This window comes from Sparus aurata, chromosome 18 (assembly GCF_900880675.1).
Source record: "Sparus aurata chromosome 18, fSpaAur1.1, whole genome shotgun sequence".
Lineage (NCBI taxonomy): Eukaryota > Metazoa > Chordata > Actinopteri > Spariformes > Sparidae > Sparus > Sparus aurata.
In genome coordinates, this window is record NC_044204.1 from 15,810,652 (window position 1) to 15,833,205 (window position 22,554).

Genomic DNA, 22,554 nt, shown 5'->3' on the forward strand with positions numbered 1-22,554 from the left:
AGAGCTGTTATGTCTTCACGTTCTGCTGATGTTGTTGGTTAGTCTTGTTAGTCTAAATGTTTGCACATATTTCCATATTTCACATTTAAGATGTACCAGAGAGGCTGGACTTTTTTTGAGAAGACGTAGGCCGGCATGTGAGCTATAAAGATAGACAGACATCTAATTGGAAAGAGACCAACACAGTTTTAATATAAAAAAAGATTTAGCCCGTATAAAAAATAAATACAAAACGTGATGAAAGGTAATCAAATCTGAGAAGGGAATTCAAAATATCCCAAGATACATAAATATATCTTTAACATTTTCATTTGAACAAGAGCTCTACACAGAAGAATAGCTCTAATGACCCTCTCTGATAAATCATATAGGTAGATAGGCTATCTTTTCACATATACCTGAGGCAGGTAAGAAATAACACTAACTGATTATCTTAAGGACACAAAATGGAGGCTGTCCTGGATTCTGAAACTCTTTTGGGGCCTTGGTACCGTTTTTTTCCCCAGTGACAGGAGGTGAAGTTAAGACAATAATCTGTTTAAAAAAATAAAAAAATTCACCTAATGAACTGAATTACTTGCATTTATTTTGGGGTTAAGTATGTTAAATATGGACAGATAACTTTCAGATAACGATGCTGTGTCCCTTCTCTCCGTGATAATGTCTGGGCTGCAGTGCCAGAATAATATTATAGGTTTCGATTTCTGTTGCTGAACAGTGTGCGGTTCATTTCTGGACAAAGACAGCGGTCATTTTTTATTCAGATGAAGCGCCCTGCTGTGTGAGAAAGACATTCCTATGTGTTACCTGTGGAGAGCAGCAATAGGCTCAGATGAGTGGAAGCAGCCTCGAATTTCAGCAGAGGAAGAAAAGCGGGGACGTCACATGGAAGAGATGCAACCAGCAGTAGCTGCTCCACCACTAATCACACATCATTAACATAACTAGCTAGTACAAGCTAACCTAGCCCGCTACATCACTCGCCTTTGATTTATCATACATCCGGAATTGCAGATCTGCAAGGAAACAAACGCAAGATTCATATACGGTGCAAAGCGGGGAGCAACTCTACGGTCACACACAGTTACTGCGGCCTCTTCTCGCATCCGTCTGACAGGCTACTTTTGCTAGCAGGCGAAGCCAGCGATAGCAAGCTCTGCCTTGGCTAGCGTCAGGCTAGCCAGCTAGCTAGCTAGCTACTCACATCGCTAACGGTAGTTAGCTAGCTAGCGAGCTGTAGTAATTTGCGTCATGGATGAACTAGTCGTGGAGGTGAGGGGGACGAGTGGCGCCTTTTATAAGGTAAGTTAAAGGCTTTTATTGAGCTTTGTCGCCTCGGTGACCACGCCATGCACGAACATTAGCCCAACTGACATGGAATTCTCTCTCCAAACTGACATTAGCCAGAGATACTACTCGTATCTCCGGGCCTCAGTGCTTCTGTCCAGCCTCCACCGGGACGTGGAGGCTGCGAATCTGTAAACAAAGGTGACGCTAAGCTGCTGCTACAACATCAGTGCTGCTAGCTCAACGTGTTAGTCACTGGTGTTAGTGGCGGTGCTAAAACAATGCACTTGTTCGGCTGGTAGTGTCGGTCATGTTGACGTGCTTGTGATCTCACGTTATCCAGAAAGTGATGGGCAGAAGGTCGGCGGCAGAGGCACAGGTGTCAAAATTCAGACGTGGAATGGACTAATTTCATTTAGGACAACGGGCTAGGGTGTTGTTTGGTTTCCCCAAGCGAATAGGTAGTTTTTTATTCAGCAAGGCAACAGACATTTGTGGGGTTACTGTGGGAGTAAAGAGGCAACAAGTAACGTTTGGAGGGAACAGGACTCTGAGGGGCTTGTCAGGAGGGTTGTGTTTTACAAGTAATGATCTGAGAGTCTTGTCCAAAGATCCTCGGCCTGGTGTTAATAAGCAGGTGTTGATCCTGTGGTAAGTGTTTATCAGTTGTGGAAGAAGTAGTTTTTCTAAGTACCATATGCAGCACCAATACAAAATGAAAAAGTACAGGTACAAGTTAAAATGCTGCATTTGAATGTGAATTAATCTAAAGTATAGTATATTCTGAGGTATCCAAAGTGAAAGTACTCATTCGACCAGTGTGACTGACTGTTGGAGTTCTCATGTTTCAAGTTTTTGGGGGGGACTGACTTGTTACAAGGAGGATTGAATGAAAGAACAGGAGAAACAAGCAGAGCAGGAAAAAAGAAAGGAATAAAGCAATTCAGATGATCACTGATGGCTGAAGATTTGTATTCTGATCGGTAAAGATGAGTCACCTGTAATAGCCTCTGGATCCATGTGACATCGACAGTGAAATAATGTTGTGAACGATAAATGAAATGGCACCAGCTCACATCCACCGTGGACCCCGACACTTCAGATAAGGAGATGTGAACTGTGACTGCTTTAAAAGTGTACAGAAGTAGGAGTTTGTGTTGCTGCTGAACTAATGCGAAGAATATGAAAGGAATGAATGAATGAATGAGTCGTCCTGCAAACTGGCTCTGCACACCTGCTCTGCACACCTGCTCTACACACCTGCCCTGCCCTCCATTGTAGTCGTGTCCAACACACACTCTCATGCTGTGTTCAATGGCCCGCAAAGTCATTTGGACCGTGTAAAGAAACTGAGCATTGAACTAAGCAAACTCCCGAATTGCAGTGGACTTATTTCCATCCCGTAGTTGGGTGTGGCGCTGACCCAACATATCACTTCCTAGACGCTAAATGAGAATTGGGGCATATGGTTTGAACACTGTTTTATTATTTGACATGTAATCAGATGTTCTAGTCAAACTCTGGTTTTTAATTAGCTGATTTGTAGATAAGTTTAAGAGATCCACAAGATGATTTAGAAAAGAACATCGGGAGAGTTTGCCAACTACTCAACTTGTGCTGCTTTGTGAAAAATGCTGATGTTGGACCACACAAACACTGAAGGCTTTGTTGGAAAAAAGAAATGGTCATCATCATGAGCTTGAAAAGTGTTCAGGCTATGGTACATGTTGTAATAAACAGCATAGACTGATTATCTGTCGTCTAATGAGATTTGATCAGCGATTATAGCTGGGACCATCGTCATTTAGTAATTTAGTTTCCCACCTTGCACACTTGCCGTTCGGTACAGACAAAGAGGCGTCTCTCAATCAGCCACACTGGTGTTGTACAGTAATTCACTTGGTGAGAAAGTGGACTTTGACGCCCCGGTCCGGGATGCTAATCCTAGAGGTGGTAAATTTGGCACTGCTCATGTGCAGGGTGTGATGGAGCCAAGTAGGCTGGAGGTTAGAGCAGTTTTATCAAATGTTTGTGTTGTTGCTTTTTAAGATTTAAATCTGAAAGCAATTTTTAAGGATCATTTTAATTTTACTTTTATGCGACTGTTGCTTTAGATGATCTTTTAGTGATGAATGATCTTGGAGTCATTTGCTCACATGAGGAATGAGAAGACATCAGATAAACGTAAAGACACTCACATAAACGTGAATGACTTGAATGACTTGAAGAGCTGTCAAGCCTGTCACAATGGCTGAAGGCAGGGCTTGCACATTGTTTCCCCCACAGAAACAAGTTAAGTCAGATGTGGCTAAGTACTATGGACTCCAAACTAAAAAGCAACAGGGAGTTGACGGTTAACTAACTAACTCAAGCAACTGATGGCAGAAGACTCATAATGTCAAGAATGAGGCACTTAGTGTTTGTTTTTTTCTTCCTCTTTTTTTCTTTTTAATTTCTTTTCTGTAAAGTATCATGATTTCTATTGAAAGGAGCAAACTGATTTCCTCTTAAATTCTGTTGTCCTGCACAGTTGGCAAAAACATCACATGTTGCGCCTCACAAAACACTAAAGCATCTCATACTAAACCTTGCGTACCTGCTTATACTGGTTTAGGTAATGATATCAAAATAAAACACTCCTTTATACATTCTTTTCTTACAATATGCCAGTTGGCCATGGCTTGTAAACTCAGACCCACTTCTCCATCACTTGACAGTTCAAGTAGTCAACATCTGCCTGGAGTTCCTTAATAGAAAAGCTTTCCCTGAATTGAATTTCATGTTTATCCGTTACTGACTGTTAGCTCACCAGGCTAATGCTACTCTTAGACTTGGCTCTCTATCTTGCCCTTCTCCTTCAAGGCATTGCATGTCCTACTTACAGTATTTGACACACATGGACACAGACTGTGTACAACCAGAGAGAGACAGAGCCAAACCTGACTCAAGGCCAAAGCCAGAACCACCATAAAAAAGGAATCCATTTGGGCTGCTGCTAACAGCTTGGGCTTGGGTTAGGCTTGGGTAGCAGAATTTATGCCTCTTTCACATGCTTGATGCCAGTATAAAGCTGTTCTGACTATTTATAGACACATGTCAAACTCTGGTTCTTCTAACTTTGTTTTTATCACCTCTGTGATTCTCGCAGGCCTTTGTGAAGGATGTTCTCGAAGGATCGGTCAATGTGGCATTTGAAAATAAGTGAGTACGGAGGATATAACAAACCGTAAAGCATTACCTTGTTCTGATCGTCACATTGACACCTATGTTTATAAATGTGTCCCTCTGTCCCAGTTGGCAGCCAGAGCGTCAGATCTCCTTCCAGGATGTGCGTTTCCCTCCTCCAACAGGCTTCTGCAAGGAGATCAATGAGAGCGACGAGGTCGAGGTGAGGCTCATTCACTACTTTAAGAACTGCTCAGAAAGCAGATAGTTGTTCGAGGGAAGAAATATTGTAGGATAAAGTTCAGTTGTGTGGAACAAAGGGGTTCTTAAGGCTCATTGTTATTCACTTTTATTGATTTTCACACAATAATTCCTGGCATTGGACACATGAATTATATGTTCCCACGTATAAAAAAGTAGCTGTTGCTTCCTCATGCGACAGATTTAAGTAAACATGGAGTTGTTATGAGGAGAGCTGAGCATCCATTAGTAGGAAGTGAAAAGAAGAAATGGGAGGGGAAAAGCTGTGGCGATAAAGCTGTAAACGAGAAACATTTTCTTTCTTTATTCATTTATTTTTCCCTGATTTTTATATTCAACATTTATTCTACTGGCAACTTTCTGGTGCCTCGAGTGTATTTAGCACTAAAAAGGTTCCTTTTTAAAAGAACAGAGGAAGAAATGAGCCCACAACATTTTATCCAGCATTCAGCTTGTGCATTTGCATTCTCTGTGCCAAATGCCGTTATTGTTATCATCTCAGCTTTGGGTGATTAGAGGAATGCTCCGTGAAATTTACTTTTTCCGTGTGTGTGTGTTTCCAGGTGTATTCCAGGGCTAACGACAAGGAGCCATGTGGGTGGTGGCTGGCAAAGGTTCGCATGGTCAAAGGAGAGGTGAGACTCAGACCACAGAGTGGTCAAAGTCTAGGTGACAAGATGTACAATGTGGGGCTCAGTATCAACATATCAGTCAGATCAAAACTGCAGCAAGTAACATTGTGAAAACATCGTTATTCACATTAGTGAGTTTGAATTGTTTCATATAGTAAAATGTTTCAGAAGTTCTTAAAGTGTCTCTGTGATGATCAGCCTCAGTATACCATCATTCCTCTGGAGGCTGGTGTTAACTTTGAAGATAGGTGCTAGTTAGCTTACTGCCTGTGTTCAGGGTCTCACTGCCGTGATCAGGATCCAGATATCAACTTTTGAATGTTGAGGATTAAACTTAGACTAATCTGTCAATAATGTCGATCTCAGTGCTGTTTATCTCATCTACTGTCTTTTAATGCCTCTTCCTCTGTCTCTCTTCCTCTCTGTCCATGTTAGTTTTTGAAAATGTTAGTCATGTTATTGACATCTGATATGTACATTTCATCTATTGATACATAGTTATAACTCACATTTCTTTTTGCACATTTAGCTATTCCTAATATCTAAATCGGGGTCATGCTGACATTCTCCTCGTCTCTGTATCTCTAGTTTTACGTAATAGAGTACGCTGCGTGTGACGCTACGTTAAATGAGATAGTGACACTGGAGCGACTACGGCCGGTCAACCCGAATAAACCAGCCACCAAATCCACCTTCATCAAGATCAGACTGGATGTGCCTGAGGATCTACGGCAGATGTGAGTTTGATACACATACACTTAACACACTAAACACATCAGGTACGTTTTTGGTTTGATACAGTCCTACAGGACGGTGCTAACAAGCCTGACTCATAATAATACTTAAAGAACAGGGGAAAGGGAAAACACAAAAGAAAAGAAAACATAAAAGAAATTAAAAAAGAAAAAAGTAGCAGAAAAGTTCAAAGTTTCTATTTTAAGAGCGTTTCAGTTTGAAAGCACACGCTGGGCTTCAGTGGCGTTTCAAGGCTGATTTTTTTTTTTAGCCATGGTTGGCTTGCAAGCTTGGATTCAACAAAGGCCTTTAGCCCAGATGACAGTTGCCCTCACAGATCAGTACCTTGTCACAACTGTAAGACATAACCTGCTGATGTGACACTGCATCTGTCAGAGGAACGGCGTGTCAGGGTGTTTATAAGCGGCACAGTGCCAATAGAACAGCAGTGGTATATTGCAACACTGAAATATGCAGCAGTAATATAAGAGGGTGCGAGCCACATTCTTTAAGGTGTTTATTATCATGTAAAGCTATAAAAGTAAGAATAGAAACCCTTGTAGGCCTTCGATAAATGGCTGTGACATGCACATGACTGAATAATGCTTCACTAGATTCATACAAATCTGCGATGAGTCGAAGGTTTGTGCATACACAAGTTATCTGGCAGCATTAATGAATAAGACATGAATTGTTTGTGTAACTGTGTTGACAGGTGCTCCAAGGAGTCGGCACACAAAGACTTCAAAAAGGCAGTGGGAGCGTTCAGCGTCACCTACGACTCGGAGAAAAAGCAGCTTGTCATTTTGGTTAGTTCAACTTTTTTTTCAAATCTGCCTGAGCCACCCTGTGTTTAATATGACACAGTATCACATCATTTTGTAGATCATTACACATCATAAAGTCAGATTCTTTGTGTTAATGAAGCTGTGTTTGTTCTCTCAGTCGGTGAATGAGGTCACAACGAAGAGAGCCAACATGATGAGTGACATGCACTTCAGGAGCCTCCGCACCAAACTGTCTCTCATGCAGAGGAACGAAGAGGCCAGCAGACAACTGGAGGTAGATATTAATATACACATGCACGCACAGTGAGCTTTACGGACAACTGACATTCTTGAATGTGTATAATGTGATCATTTTGCAGTAAAAAGCGATTATAGCTTTATTAAAGGATCACTTCCCTCTGACTCCTGCTTTCTTCTTTGTTTTGCCACTGATGATGTGTTTGCTTATGTATATTGTTTTTGTTCCTTGTCTTTGTGTTTCTGCAGAGCTCCAGGCAGCTAGCGTCGCGGTTTCATGAACAGTTTGCGGTTCGGGATGATCTCATGGGTCTGGCTATCGGGACTCACGGTGCCAACATTCAGCAAGCACGTAAAGTCCCCGGAGTCACTAACATAGACCTGGATGAGGAGACGTGCACCTTCCACATATATGGAGAGGTAGGGTGGCTCTGCCGATTTTGAGAGGTTTAGCCTTATGTTATGTCTGTGTTGAAGTTAGGCATGAGCGAGGAGATGAAATAACTGAAGTTACATGTGTTTTTTCGTTGTTGTCTCAGGACCAGGATGCTGTACGCATGGCAAGGAGTTTCCTGGAATTCTCTGAAGACGTCATCAAAGTTCCCAGGAACTTAGTAGGTGAGAAAATCACTTGACTGAGACATTGACATTCTTCATGTGGTAACTGGAATTTATTCCGAAATTAGCCACACTATTAAACTTCTAAGTCCTGGCAGACTGTGACTGATGTTTTTTTTTATTTTGCTCTTATAGGAAAGGTGATTGGCAAAAACGGCAAACTAATCCAGGAAGTGGTCGACAAGTCTGGGGTGGTGCGAGTTCGTATTGAGCCTGAGAATGACAAGAAGCCCGCGGTGGCAGCAGCAGCGGCAGCAGCAGCAGACGAGGTCAGTAGGAAAAAAAACCTCCATCAAACTGACAACCCAACCAACAACCAAGACATTTTATTCAACCAGTATACAGAAACAGGCTCAACTTTCAAACCCCCAAATCTCTGACCGCTGATTCCAGTAATGAATATCTCCCTACTACTGCTAGTACGTATCATTTCTGAAAAGAACAGCCAAAGATAAGAGAATTAATCTTTCTTTCTCTGTCCGTCCCTCCCTCACAGGGAATGGTGCCATTTGTATTTGTGGGGACCAAGGAAAGCATCTCCAACGCTACAGTACTGCTGGACTATCACCTCAACTACCTTAAGGTGCGTGTCATTGCCATGAATTACAACAACCTGCATCGACCCTTTTAAATTCTAGATAATCCCTTTGACTTTGACTTAATATGTCTTGTCTCAATATGATTTAACATGAGATAATGTATTTATGTGATCCAAAAGGCTTGTGGTCTTTCTCAGTTCTCCCTTTTTTTCGTGTAAGAATACGAGTAATACTTCCTGCAGATGTTTTTTTTCGAGCTTGTGTCGGTAGTCACACTAAAATGTCTGCAGAAATACTGAATAACTCACATGTTCCAAACTTGTTTTTCCACAAAAGCATTACAATATTTATGAAGGAACGTGAAGAACTCGGAGGCAAAGGACTACATTAATTAGCTTTCTTGCAGAGGGTTGTCACTCTCATGTCCTTAATATTAAGGATGCGTCATGAGACAGTTAGCTTAGCATAGTATAAATACTGAAAGAGGAAGAAGAGGTAATGTAGCATTAGCATTTAAACTCCTCATCCTCCCTAATTATCTGTATTTAAATAGCAAAACTAACATTATGATAATTCAGTCATAACCAGTAATATGGAGGATATGTTTTTTTTTTTTATCATTTCCTTTCACCTACTAATAATCATATAGCAGCATTGTTGAGGAAGCCACAAACCAAAGTGGGTTCATCCTCAGTCACTGATCTGACTCTGTACAGACCTGACAGAAAGGAGCTAGATTCTCTGCACTTGATTCAGATCAACCAAGGTTATGTAGGTCTGTAATAATCTTGCATGCAGGAAGCCAAATAACCAGGTTTCCGTGTATACTATGTAAACAACATGTCCCGAGTATTGTGGTGAGCTTAGACTTCGCTCTCAGAAGAATTTCAGAGAGCTGGTGTATCAGGTTTAACAGGATGTTGTAATGACTTCTCAGAGCGGAGCTTCAGATGGTCTTTGATCTACCGACAGTTATAAGTAAAGGATCAAACAAAGCACAGAGATGTAATGTGCTTCATTAACACATCCCTATCCAAAATCTCAGTCAGCCAATATTGACCTATCAGTGCTATACTGTTATCGCCATGTATGTTATGCGATATACACATATTCTAATGTGATTTGGGAAATAAAATGTTACTGTTAAACTGTAAACATCCCATCTCTGTTACATACATGTCTTTTTCACATGTGTTTCAGTACCACATTTGAAGGATTGTTGCAAAAACAATACATGTACGAATGTATTGCATGTGAATAAGAAAATCAGCCGATATATTGATATTAGACTTTTTTTAACTCCCCAGTACTGGTATCAGCATTGTCTCCAAAAATCCAGTGTTGGTCAGCCACTGCTTTTCGAACAGCACAGTCTACTGTTTTATTTTAGGCTTTATCCATCAGTGCTGAGGTTATTGCTATCCAGTTATCCTGCAACCAGTATTGAATGTGCATGTTTAATACGAATCCTTAAAAAAAGCCTTTTTGAACCTATTTCTGCCTCGTCTTCAACATTTGGAAAGTTTAAAGCACATAGATAACAGAGCTCAAAACATCCTGTTGAAATCTGTCTAAAAACAGAAACAGTTGAGTTGCCTCGATAACGTTTGTAACCCGCAGCTACAACTAGAGAATAAGATGAGATGGAACGTAATTCATATTGAAAGACATTTTCATGCTAAAGATACTTGGTATGGATGTGAACACTAGTTATATACAGCACATTGCAGCATTAGATACCAGATGTTGACCCCTCAAACTACTTGAATTGAATCTGTACCAATATACTGTGCTGTTACAGAGTGATGCTTCTCTACCTCATAAATAGTCTTTGGCTGGAAAAAACATGCGGCTGTTTTACAGAGAGTGCACCAACCCGAAAACAAAGGTCCATTTTGGCCTGTCATCAAGTTAGTCATGAAATTTATATTAGTTGCTGAATGTTGATAAGGTCTGACCTGTGCGGCAGGTAGAGATGGGAGTAGCTCTCAGCTAGAGTCAAAAGGACTTTGCTCAATTTTATTATATGTGGCTAGTTAGGCTGAATATAGAGGTGGTCGATCAAAGCAGTTGGAAGAATCACTTTTCTGCAACTTCTTATTGCACTAACAAGACCATATGTTGCATGTTGATGAGGGCTCTCAGTCATCCAGGGCGTGGCAATTCTAACTGCTATGTCGTAGGCAAGGCCATATGTTGTTTACTTGAGTAATATCTTTCTTTTCATTACGCCTACTCTCCCAGAACGCTGCAACATGATTAAAACCAGTCTTCTAGTGTGCATGTAAACATATTAATTTCCATGTTTTTTTGAATTCCTCATGTCCACAGGAGGTGGATCAGCTTCGTCTGGAGCGCCTTCAGATCGACGAGCAGCTGCGACAGATAGGAGGTGGAGGTGGAGGAGGAGGGACAGGGCCCAGGAACCTTAAAGACAAAACCTACGTGTTTGATAACGGCATGGGGCTGGGCATGGGGAGAGGAGCAGGAGGAGGCGGAGGAGGGAAGCCCTACGCAGGGGGAGGAAGAGGTGGCAGAGGGCGAAGAGGAGGAGGTGCAGCTTTCGCCTCAGGTATGTGAAATTTAAATCAATTCACATATTCTTTCTTCTAAAATAATGAACTAGATTATCTGAAGCATTAATATAAATTAGTTATCTCAGCTCAGTACAGGAGCTCTCATTAGGTTTGCCCTGAATGGCATGATGACGAAGCAAAAGAGCTGATTCTCTCGCTTAGACTGAGTTTATTTTCAGCCACATTTGATGAGATGTAATTACTTAACCTTTTGTGCACAGTGACCCCATTTCAGGATTAAATAAGTGTTTGGATTTCTGACAATTCATTGGAAAGTAAAGAAAAAATCCAGTCTCTTCCCTCTGTGATGACTTTCTTATAAAACAAAATAGTTTCAGTAATGTTTGACTTGTGTCCTCCGTCCCTCAGGCACCAACTCGGAGGCATCCAACGCTTCAGAGACGGAGTCAGACCACAGAGACGAGCTCAGCGATTGGTCGCTGGCCCCCACCGAGGAGCTGATGACGGGAGGCGGGACCCTTCCCAGACGGACAGACGGGAGGAAGAGGGCAGGCGGGGGAGGGCCGCGGGGACGAGGGGGGAGAGGAAGAGGGGGTGGCGGGTATAAAGGTAGGCGGAAATTCTGATTATCTGGCATTGTTGTATTGGTAGTGATCTCGAGTCGCTCATGATCGTTCTCGGCAGAAAGACGAGTCAAAAATGAGTCAAAAAACATTTCAAAACTTGATAAACTTTTTTGCTAGTTTTGAAGATAACGAATGGAGATGATCGTAATTGAAGTTAATAAGGAAATGTGGAACAAGAAGGAGGAAGAAATGTTTGTGTGTAGTAAATTGAGAAAAGTAAGAAGAATGAGAATGAATCATAATAAGTTTTCTGCTGACTCCCTCGCTAAAACTTTCTTGAGTGTTTGCTTTTCAAGGAGATCATCATTTATGCTAAAAAAGGAAATTCTCCAGATGCAATTTTAATCATAACAAATAGATTTAACCCGGTTTTCAAGCTGCTACCTGTGTGCCTTGGAGTGCAGAGGTTTATAAAGGTTCATGGAAAACATTGAGTCAGTGGTTCTGAATTCCTAGAACAGGTTTTGTTTCTAACGTCGCCTGAGATAAGGTGAAAGAAGATGATGCCTATGAGTTGAGATTCAGGGTTTGTCTGTTGTTGTTTAGGTGACGACATGCAGTGGAGCGAGCCGAGACCTCGTCATATCAGAGACCCCAAGACAAGAGTGCAGGAAGACACTCTACAGGTAACACACACACACACACACACACACAATTCACTGCTGTGTATAAATCTTAACAGTACCAAGAAAACACTCCTCAACAACTACACAGAGCCACCTGTTTTTAAATGTAATTATTAGGGCTGCAGCTATCGAATATTTTTAGAATAGAGTATTCTACCAATTATCGCGTCAATTAATCAAGTAATCTAGTAAAAAATAATGTGGCCAACTTGCTGGGAAGAAAGTCTCACGAGACAGATCTTTAACTTCAACGCAGATCCTGTGCCACTTACGCAGCAATGTTTTAGGTCCGCAGCTTTAATCACCCCCTTAAGACACTAAGATTTGATGAACATCATCACCCGTCCTATCATACTCGGCCACAGTAGCACACTGCAAAATTTACGTCAGTGCCAATTCAACATCACACAGCCTCACAACACAACAGGACACAACAACACTCAGAACATGTACAGAAAGCAGCACAACGAAACATATACGAACAACAACAGTCTCACGAGCACTTGAGAATTCGCTCCCATGAGTCTTTGCGCCCTAAGCGCTCACTGTCCACAATCGGTACTCCCCCAGTCACTACAATGATGAAACAAAAATGACAGACCTGTTAAATAGACCAAGCAATTGGCTTTTATTCCTGAAAAAAACATAGAGGTATTTATTCCAACTATTGCTAACACCAGGAGTAAGGGTGTGTGTTTGTTTATGTGTGTGTGTGTGTGTGTGTGTGTGTGTGTGTGTGTGTGTGTGTGTGTGTGTGTGTGTGTGTGTGTGTGTGTGTGTGTGTGTGAAAAAGGGCTTTATTGGGTGTGGGCTATTACTCTCTTGCGATTTAACACAAATTAGTTTCCACATCTTAACATGATATCTAGTCATACCGACATCAGGCTACAGCCTCTACAAATACCATACGCTCTAATTAGCGATGGTAGGCTACGTTAAATTTACTAACATCATTGTTTACGTTAGCTTGTGTCAGCGACGCTTGGTGAGCTGGTGTTAACAACTGGAGGCTTTCGGTTCAGATGTTGAATCATTGTTGACGTGCTGTTGTGGTACTCTAGTTCTGCTTTGCAGTAGACACATTGCACTTTGTTATCTTCTTTTTAAAGCGTGAAATGATCCCAAACTTTGGACATTCTTTGTTCTTTACGGACAGTTTCGCGGCTCTCCGCCATCGCGCCAACTCAATTGTGAATGTAGGGTTGTGTGTCCGCAATAACAGTCCGTGTGGAAAAATGACCCCTGAGCTTAGCAGGCCACATAATGCGGGTGATAGGAATTAAACAAAGCCTCAAGGCCAGGGCAAGAGCGGAGCGCGGAGCGAGTGGGGAGCGGAGTGTGCGAAATATAGTCGGAGCGCAGGGGGGGTTTTAATCCAAAGGCCAGAGCGATGGTTACGTTTTGCTCCAGTTCCGTTCCGATACCACTCTCCACGAGTCTAGGGCATGCACAAATCCAGACTCACGTGTGCCTTCAAGGGTTAGCCTACATCAGAGGTCACTCATTGAGAGTTGGAGTTTGTAAAATATTTCGAAAAGCAAGCAGAAAGGTCCTATAGGTGCAACGTCAGGAATTGGTCCCTCTTAAATTTGAGTGAGCATGGAGCGATTTCACCGGAGCTGAATGAAATTTTAGGTGAGCGGAGAGCGGTCTTTGAGTGGAGCTGTCTAGTATAACTTTGAGCGATGGAGCGAAGGAGCGAACACCCACGTAAGCGGGGAGCGGAAATTCTCGCTGCTCAGCTCCTCTCACATGCTCTGCTCAAGGCAGAGATTTTGCTTCGACCATTTTTTGTGATCGAATTATTCGAGTTACTCGAGTAATCGTTTCAACTCTAGTAATTATTGGAGACCAAGAAAAATGATTTAAACACCCACAGATGTCTTTCCTCTGATCTGGACATGATTGAGTACCTCGGTGCATAACATCGGTGCAGAACATCAGTCCAAACAGGCCAAAAACAGACCAAATATATGTCTGTGACACATATTTGGTGCTACCTTTAGACCCAAGATAAACCCACGTTATCAACTCTGTTAGCCTATGAAATTGCTTCTTTCTCTGGTGATATTCAGGATCCATCCAGAGCTAATGGTGGATTGATGATCTAATGATACTGAGCTTATAAAAAGAGACAATTTAGACTAAAATGGCATCATTTTTATCAGCGCCTTTGTGCCAGTTATCGAGGACAGCAAATGCTGTTTCTGCAACACCCAAATATATCTGCAGTAATGAATCAAACTGGGCTCGTGCAGCATCTCATGTGTTGAGCATGTGTGATCAGAGTGGACTGAAGCTTTGATTTGAGCATAGTCATGTTCTCCTGCATCGACAGCTTATTAGATCTGTGCAGCTACAGCTGAATGTGCATCTTGTCTCTATGAAAACAATACCTTGACAACCGCCGCTCATATGACACTGCCCCTTTTGCGGTTTACTATCCATTTCTTTTTTATAAGACATCTGGACAACAGAGCAAGTTAGGATGTGGGTGCCGACATGATCCATAGAAGACAGAAATACGGTCAGTATTATCGCCGAGGCCATGAAAAAGAATGAGCGACGGTAACGGCGAGCGCCTTCTCTGAAAAGTTGAGATTTTCAACTTGATGAGGTTGGAGCATTTAGAAAAAAGATACTTTGCAGCTGCCAGCTGATGTGGAAACGCATGTCAGAGTTGGAGAGAGGAGTTTGGAGTTAACCTGGAGGAACTGGCAGCAATAATTAATTTCTAAAGTCGTGGCTGAATATTTAGCTGATTTTGACCTAAGCGAGGCAACAACTGTAACAACAGAGATTTCAGAGGGAGACTTCTCCTCAAACGACACTTGTGTCAGACTGTACTTGTTTTCTTTCGCAGATCCGTGTGGATGGCAACAATGAACGTAGTGTGCAGCACTCCTCAGGGGGAAGAGGAGGAGGAGGAGGAGGAGGAGGAGGAGGGCCTTCCTCGTCCCAGGGTGGCGTCGGTTCCAGCGGGGAGGGTCCGTCCCGCCATCATCATCAGAGACCCATCAGAGATCGAGGGATGAAGAAGGACAAACAGGACGCTCCTCCGCTGGTGAACGGAGTGTCGTAAATTACCCACTGGAGGACCTTCTCATCTAGACACACACAGAAACACACACCCAGGCAACTTGTCATAAACCATCGTAGTGTCTCTCTCGCTTTTTTTTTTCTTAATCTGTCTTTGTCAAACACATGAATACACATATTTCATCAGCATGGAAGAGTTTACTGTAGTGAAGTCTTAGCCAGAGGTGATCTGGTATCTGCTGGTCTGCTCGAGGTCTCTGAGTGTTCTTGTCCGCTTAGTTCTCCACTACTCTGTTCTTCTCTGGAGTGACACGTAAAGAAACAGCACTTTTATCGGACTGAAGGAAAAGAAGAGATGTGATCTGACTAAAGCTCATCTCTCACAGAGGCATTAACCCCAAACATGCTCCCCTACCCAGCAAAGGCAAAGAATTGTTTACTTGTTTTTTTAAATCACCTGAATTGGATGATTTCTTTTTTCCTCTGCCCTGTTTGGACTGGCTCACATCAGGAAGAAAAAGAGTGAAACAAATTAAGGAAATAATTACAGGTACCTCAGAAGAAACGTGTTACTACAGATGTTGAATGTCGAGATGATCCGACAGCACTGGCCTTGAATTTTATTTTTGATCGTCTGAGGCTCCAAAATCCAACACTTGGGAGTCAGCCTGGATATAGCATTGCATTTATAATACAACTACACTGAGTAGAGAAGTCATGAAGCATCTTACAGGTGCATTTTTAGAGAGTATTAAGAACTACATTGAGTTAATTCCATAATACAAACATCTTTCAGATGTTGTAGATGTGTTTTGGGTGTCGCCCAAATGACTTCTACATATGGGAAACTGAATTTTTAGTTTAGAAAAAAACGTTTGCAAACTGAAATCACACTTGCCTTTGGGATCAGCAGAGTGAAGTTCAAAGTATCCATGTTTGAGGATGAATTGCCAGCAGGGATGCATGGGCAATGAAATTGCTAACGAATACCAATCTCACTTTATTGAACCCATCTGTGTTTTGCTTCCTGTTGCCATCACAACGTTAATTCCTTCAGTCTGTTCGACTGTCAGACCAAGCATGAATTCAACAGCATATTAGCCTTACCACTGGGGAAACATAAATCTGAGGCACTCTAATGCAAATAAACACTTTTAAAAGCTCTTAAAGAAGCAAATATATTAACTCTTAAGAGTCTCCAACAAGCTACAAAATGTTATGCACTGCTGTTCCTTTTTAAAATGAGTTTCTTTTCATGTGACTCATGCTAGCAATTACTGCATCAACACCACACTGACTTCGACCTCCCTTCAGCTATTGCTGTTTAATTTTTTTTTACTGATTCAGCCATGACAAATACCATTAATAACAGTGTGTGAGCAGCTGTCTGTGAAGATTATAAAATGAAAGTCTGTCTGTTTCACAAGCTGAGTGAGTGATGGACATTCCAAAAAAAAAAAAAAAAAACCCACTCCTAAAACACTGTGTGAATTGGCCCTGACTTGAAGGAAGCACACAAAAAACTAGACACTAACAGCAACTATAGTAAATCAAAATGCTTGATTATAATTTCATTATTCAGGAACACAGGTAAAACCTGTACATTCATTCAGTCATTAAGAGGTACACCGTGTCTCATGGCTAAAGCCTTTACAACAGTCGTGAATAAAATCTTCCAGACAGACACGTGAAGTTATCTTGGTAAAAACTGAGGAAGCCTTCTCAACTTCCACAATGGAATATTGCGAGCCAGATCAATTAGTTCAGTAATGCTTGCAGGATTGAGGTGGGAACATCTTGAATGTAGAACTCCATGAGCTTTTCTTTAATTTATAAAAACCTTTGTACTTAACCTTTAGAGAAACCTGTTTGAAGTATTATTGTAGGAGAACCGGCGTTTCACTGAGTTATACTTTGACAATAAATTTTGGTGTAAGTTTTATTCTTCCTTGTTTTCCAAGTTATTCTGGAGCCACATCTCTTACTTAGAAAAAATGTTTTGTAATAACCTTAATGTTATTTTTTGTTAGCTGTATTTTGTAAATTGTAGGGCAGAGCACAGGGACTGACAGCAGATTTACTTTCAGTTGCAGCAAATTGTAATCTTTACAAAAACCACATGGGTTAAATTCAACATTGGTCTCCTTACTTTTAGACTTGGCATGAAACCAGAGTATAAAGTCAGGTTTAATGAAATAAGATTTCCATCTTCTCGTTCAGTGTTCTGAGCGTCCTTTGTGAAATCTCCTCTGGATTAAGAGCAAAATATTCACCACAGTCGTAAAAGCTGCAGACAGTCATTTTTTTCTGCCGCTCCTCTCCATCACAATGAGGCTTTCTTCTTATCTTTGTGCCTTGGATTTATGCTCCTCTGTCTCTGTGATTCAGGCCTGTTCTAAAATGCACCTGACTCCCTCTGAATACATCAAAGCTTTTCATACTCTCAGTTAAAACCCATCTGTTGTTGTTTTTCTTTGTCATATATGGGGCATTTCTTGTATGGGTGATTCTGTGACCCTATATGCATCTATTTGAATTCTTTTGGGGATGCACAATGGTACAAGATGACTTCTACGGTTCCTGGTAATTCATTTTAATCCCAGAACAGGTTCAGTCTTCTTTAACATTGCTCTTAACGTATCTGCCTCCTGCTGGAGACTAGACAGTCGTGTCATCAGAGTCACTTTGTCTAAACAAGGCAGGTTTTTTCCAGACATCGAAGAAACATCAGACAAAAAACAATGTGTTTACTCAAAGCTCTCATCTGGAGGTGCTGTTCAGTTTTGACACTTCAGAGAGTTTCTGACTTTATAAAGCTTCTGCATGGTAATACCCTTTCATGGCATCATCATCAAAGTAACTCAAGGCTGATTAAGGTGGTGCGACTGCCTTCAAAGATCATTTACGTTCTCAGTTGTCCCAAATTGTATTCTAAACTCAAACTGACTGCAGTAACATCGATGGGCTAGTGTATACAGTATTTTTTAGATTCACGACTGAGGGGAAATTGATAATGGCGTTAGTTAGAATAAACAAAAAAACTGTTGAAATGTGCGAAAGTCACTGTAAAACAAAAAAAGCAAAGCAAAAAAAAAAAGGTTTCTCGAGGTTTTTCTGTGCATTCGTAGGCTTATCGACGTGAAACGTAATGCTGAAATTACTGCATTATGTCAAAACTCTAACATATCTTGTCTCTTGTACGATATCGGGGCTAGCTAATGAGCTGCCATCTTCAGTTTTTAGTGTTGCCTGGTGCAAATATTGTGGAGTTAAGAAGCTGATTTTTCTTTAGAACGTTCACAAATCAACCCATATTTTCAACTGAATGTGAAGAAAACAGTGTTGACGCTAAATGTAAAATGTCTTCTGAAATTAGCATTCTAAACAGCTAGCCAGGCCTGTGCAAGCGGTGTCAGCGCCAAGACTTACCTGGTATACTTAGTAGCTTAGCTAACAATGGGAAACTAGCCCGGCTCTGTCAAAAATCAGTCTTCTAATTATTTAACTCTAGTTGTTGGAAAGAAAGAGAATAAGCACTTTTCAAAATCATATATGTTCCCTTCAAAATTGCCTTCATTAGTAGCTTCTTCAGTTAGTGTAGCATCAGATAACTTAACAGTCGGTTGGATCTGCTTTAAACCAAGATATGGGACTTGAATTTTCAACCGATTCTTTGTGAGATTTCCAAATTATATACTTGAAGCATCATTTGGGAGAACCAACTCAACCTTTGTGCTCGGAAAGCTGCAAATGCTCAGAGAAACCTCACCATATTTTGTGTGACATGTGCCTTTTAATTGTGGCTAGTATCACTACCTAGACATGTAAATCAGGGATGATGAGATGCTCATAACGGACCAGATGTGGGTAAATTTGGCTACTTCCTGTAGTGACATCGCTGACTCAGCCTGGGGTCATCACCGGCAACGCTGAGAACTTTTCGAGCTTCCTTTCAAACTCGACGGGTTGGTGTTGACTGTGCGGGCGATGTTGGCGTACCAGGAAACTGCCTGCTTTAACCACCTGATCCTTCTTTAACACTGAGGGTGTTGTACCATTGTACAGTCGAAAAACATGAGCCTGTAGCTGATGACCTGGTTCAATTTCATCTGTGAAATGGATTCAGTTACTTTTGTTGATGACCTTGAGTGGCTACTATGGCGCCCTTTGGCTCTGAAGTCAAAGAGCCGTTTCTCCACACAGAACCCCTTTTTTCAAATGTTCTCTCGAGATGCAAAATGGTGTAACCCAGTGAAATTTTCCCTCGAAAGGAACTGGGGCAATGAAAAGAGCTGAAAAGATTTCCGAGGTTGAGCCAGGTCTTTTTACCAGAGATCAGTGTACCCTCCTAGTCTTGCAATGCATGTACATCTTTATTATGGATTATGGAAACTTTCTGTAGGTTTCGGACACGTTTAAGAAAAAAGAAAAGACATAACATAAGTTTAGTTTTTTTGAGTCGGTGTTACTTTGTCTCATTCCTCCTTGACCTGAGTTTGGCTGGAGTAGCCAGCCATGAGCTACGTTTTCTGACAACCATCAACTTTGAGTCAGCGACACTTGGGGAACCTTTAGAACATGTCACAAAGAAACGGTTATGTAACATGAAACAAACTTTTCTTCTTTTTCTTTTTTTTTTAAAGATTTTAAGTTCTCTTTTATCAGAAGTATTATTGGTGTCAATCTCTCTCACTAATCGGTTAGGACCTTTGCTTTCACTGTTCCCAGTACGCATTCTCTGCAGTGAAAGTAAACCTCTATATTGTCAATAGAGCATCAACAGTATGGAGTTGCTTTGTATTGTACAAAAAAAGAAAAAAAAACAACAAAAAAACATGATGGAAAAAAGAAGGGAGGGTGGCATACTGTATATAATGATGTCATTATTTGTCTGAGAAAAGATTTGTACTATTGTTTCAAATGTGCACTTATCCTGATATTTTTCTTTTTTTTCGCTGTTTAATATCAGTTAAATGCTAGATGCTCTTGATAATAAACTTAATGATGTGTGAAAAAATAGTATCCTCTATAGCAGGGTTGAGCCACACACAGCTGTTATAACAATGAAATGTCCATAGTGCTGCAGAACTTCAAAAATAGCGTTACTGTACAGAATGAGGGTGAAGTAGTTTTTTTTATCTGAGGGGGAAAATTCACCTAAAACTGGAATTCTGACTGATATAGTGACTGAACTCCCATTTTGAGATGGAAAGTCCTTTATAATGAAAACTTTAATCCGCAATGAAGAATATGACCTATAATGGAATGTAATAATATATCTGCTGTCCAATCATGAGCTTAGATTATCTCAATCCACGAACATTTAGATACTACATTTGTTTTAAATGGCTCAAAGCAGCGTTAAATCTTGTTAAAAGATTTTAGGTTGTTGAGTGTCAACGTGCTTTTGTAACAACTGGAACACTAATTTGACCTAAAAAAATTTCATGAATAAAAATAAATCGCATCAAAGTCCCCTTACTGCCGCTTTTTAGGACTTTGAACCACATTTTACAGTCTTCGCTGGCAGATTAAGTTTACATAGACCTGTTTAGGGGGATCATTAGATGCAGCAAGCTGACTTCAACTTAGCATGTTATCGTCAGACAGTCAGAGTGTAACTTTAGACTAAAATTTTTTTTAAAGGTTAAGGTGTAAGGGAAAAAGGAAAACATTTTACATAAGACTATCAGTCCCAATCTCATGTCTTTGCGCTAACAGCTAAAGCCAAGAAGCAGTTAGTTTATCTTAGTAAAGACTGGAGGAGCTTCGGGAAGCAGCTAGCATAGTGTTCTCCAAAGTTAAAAAAAAAGATAAACTAAAATTAAGTATGCATGCTAAACAGCTAGCCCCTTTGATATAAAAAAAAAATACCAACAATCCCATGGTGCTCCAGGGTCCCAGTACAGACCTTCATTTGATAAAACCACGAACATGGTTAAATGAGCCTACTAGCTAGCGAGAGCCACAGTTAGCAGCACTTAGCTGCTCCCCATGAGTTTGGAGTAGGAATTTGACAGGTGGCCAATTTTTACATATTGTACATGGCACCCTGTTTCCACCATGATTCTGGTCTTTATGATAGGCTAAGCTAACAGTCTCTATGCTCCTGAGTACACAAACATCAGAGTGGTATTGATTTTGTCATCTGTCTGTATATTCCCCCAAATATCCCGACACTGTCAAGTTTGTAAAGAAAGCAGATATTGATTTACCTTCTAGCACGTAGCTTTATGGAAAGTTAGCCTGCTACAGAAACTGAAGTAACCAAAAGGAATAATGTTTTATGGTGGATTTTTCCTTTAATTTCCAGTCACCAGAATGGTGGATAAAGATGAGTGTTTCATTTAGATTTCCTTAACATTTTATATTCTGTTCTTTTTGACTTGTATAAATTTTTTCCTAAGGTGAAGCTAGCATGGCGCTGGCGGCGAGACTCGTCTCCCAAAAAGCCAGCTCCCCTTAAACTGACAAAAAGAGAAAAAGCCACATTGACGTCATTGAAGGTCCGACCTTCACATTGGCTGTGTTGTTTCACACCAGAGACAATAAATTTCTCTGCATCTAAGGTTGTGCTTCAACCTGCTTGTCGGTGTTTTTATCATGCCTCCAAAACACCAGGTTCAGAGTGTATGTCAGACTTTTTTAACTGCTGGAATTTAACTGACAAAAGCAGTTTAATGGCTTTTTCATGCTTTGGTATGATTTTTAGGGGTATTACTAACAATCTGTAATGCTAGGGCCAAGGCTTGTACTTTCGTGGACAGTGTAGAATAAAAAAAGATGTGGGAGGCCTGTTGCATGCTGACCAGTTGAGGTCATTCAAGAATTGGTGCTAAGGAGGCATTTTTACGATGGGGGAGTTTCCCATAACTGACCGGTTGTGACATTATCTAATCCATCTGACTATAGTCGAGTTCATGGCAGAAAAATAAATGTTGCGTTGGAAAACATTGTAATTGTTGGTTGGCTTGGGAAGATATGTGGGAAACATTTCCCTAGAAATAGTTTTGTGAACGATTTGGCATCCCAAACCAAAGTTTAAGACAAGCAACAGAGATGGGACTATTAAAGTTCCGGGATCGAGCAGTATACATTTTGATTCATGTTGACAATTTAAGGTGTCATATGGGATACCAAATGGCACCATGGAGAACATAGTGCATTGAGTTAATACAAGTTATGCAGATGTTCTTTAGATTCTTAGTTGGACTGTCTTTGTGGTGTTGCCAGGACACTGTCATCAATGCAATCCTCTATTACCGTGGTCCCCAACCTTTTTCGCACCACGGACCGGTTTCATGTACGTCAAATTTTGCCGGACCGGGGGGGGTGTGTGCGTGTGTGATTCCGCGGTAATAAAATTATAGCAGTTGTCCACTCACCGTCCCCGCAGCTGCAGTTCAGCCACTTTAACAGCCAACTTCAATACAGTTGTCCATCTCCCTCTTCTTCCGTCTCATC

The 22,554-nt window shown here is 41.1% G+C and overlaps 1 protein-coding gene across 2 annotated transcripts; it reads left to right on the forward strand.

Moving 5' to 3' along the window:
- Positions 1–716: 716 nt before the first annotated feature.
- fmr1 (fragile X messenger ribonucleoprotein 1) lies at positions 717–17,032 on the forward strand. Of its 2 annotated transcripts, XM_030396810.1 has the most exons (16): positions 717–1,302; positions 4,436–4,488; positions 4,582–4,675; positions 5,277–5,348; positions 5,934–6,082; positions 6,796–6,889; positions 7,026–7,142; positions 7,355–7,525; positions 7,645–7,723; positions 7,859–7,992; positions 8,220–8,306; positions 10,594–10,834; positions 11,208–11,408; positions 11,972–12,051; positions 14,514–14,578; positions 14,915–14,997. In XM_030396810.1, the coding sequence occupies exons 1-15, from the start codon at positions 1,252–1,254 to the stop codon at positions 14,562–14,564; spliced, it is 1,674 nt and encodes a 557-aa protein (XP_030252670.1). In that variant the 5' UTR covers positions 717–1,251; the 3' UTR covers positions 14,565–14,578; positions 14,915–14,997. The 2 variants fall into 2 exon arrangements, with proteins under 2 accessions (XP_030252670.1, XP_030252669.1); XM_030396809.1 differs by lacking the exon at positions 14,514–14,578 and having other exon boundaries at positions 720–1,302; positions 14,915–17,032.
- The last annotated feature ends 5,522 nt before the right edge of the window (positions 17,033–22,554 follow it).

Coding starts and splice junctions, on each gene's coding strand:
- fmr1 (XM_030396809.1), top strand. CDS start 1,252: ATGGATGAACTAGTCGTGGAGGTGAGGGGGACGAGTGGCGCCTTTTAT. Junction 6,083..6,795: donor CCTGAGGATCTACGGCAGAT/GTGAGTTTGATA, acceptor CTGTGTTGACAG/GTGCTCCAAGGAGTCGGCAC. Junction 8,307..10,593: donor ATCACCTCAACTACCTTAAG/GTGCGTGTCATT, acceptor TCATGTCCACAG/GAGGTGGATCAGCTTCGTCT.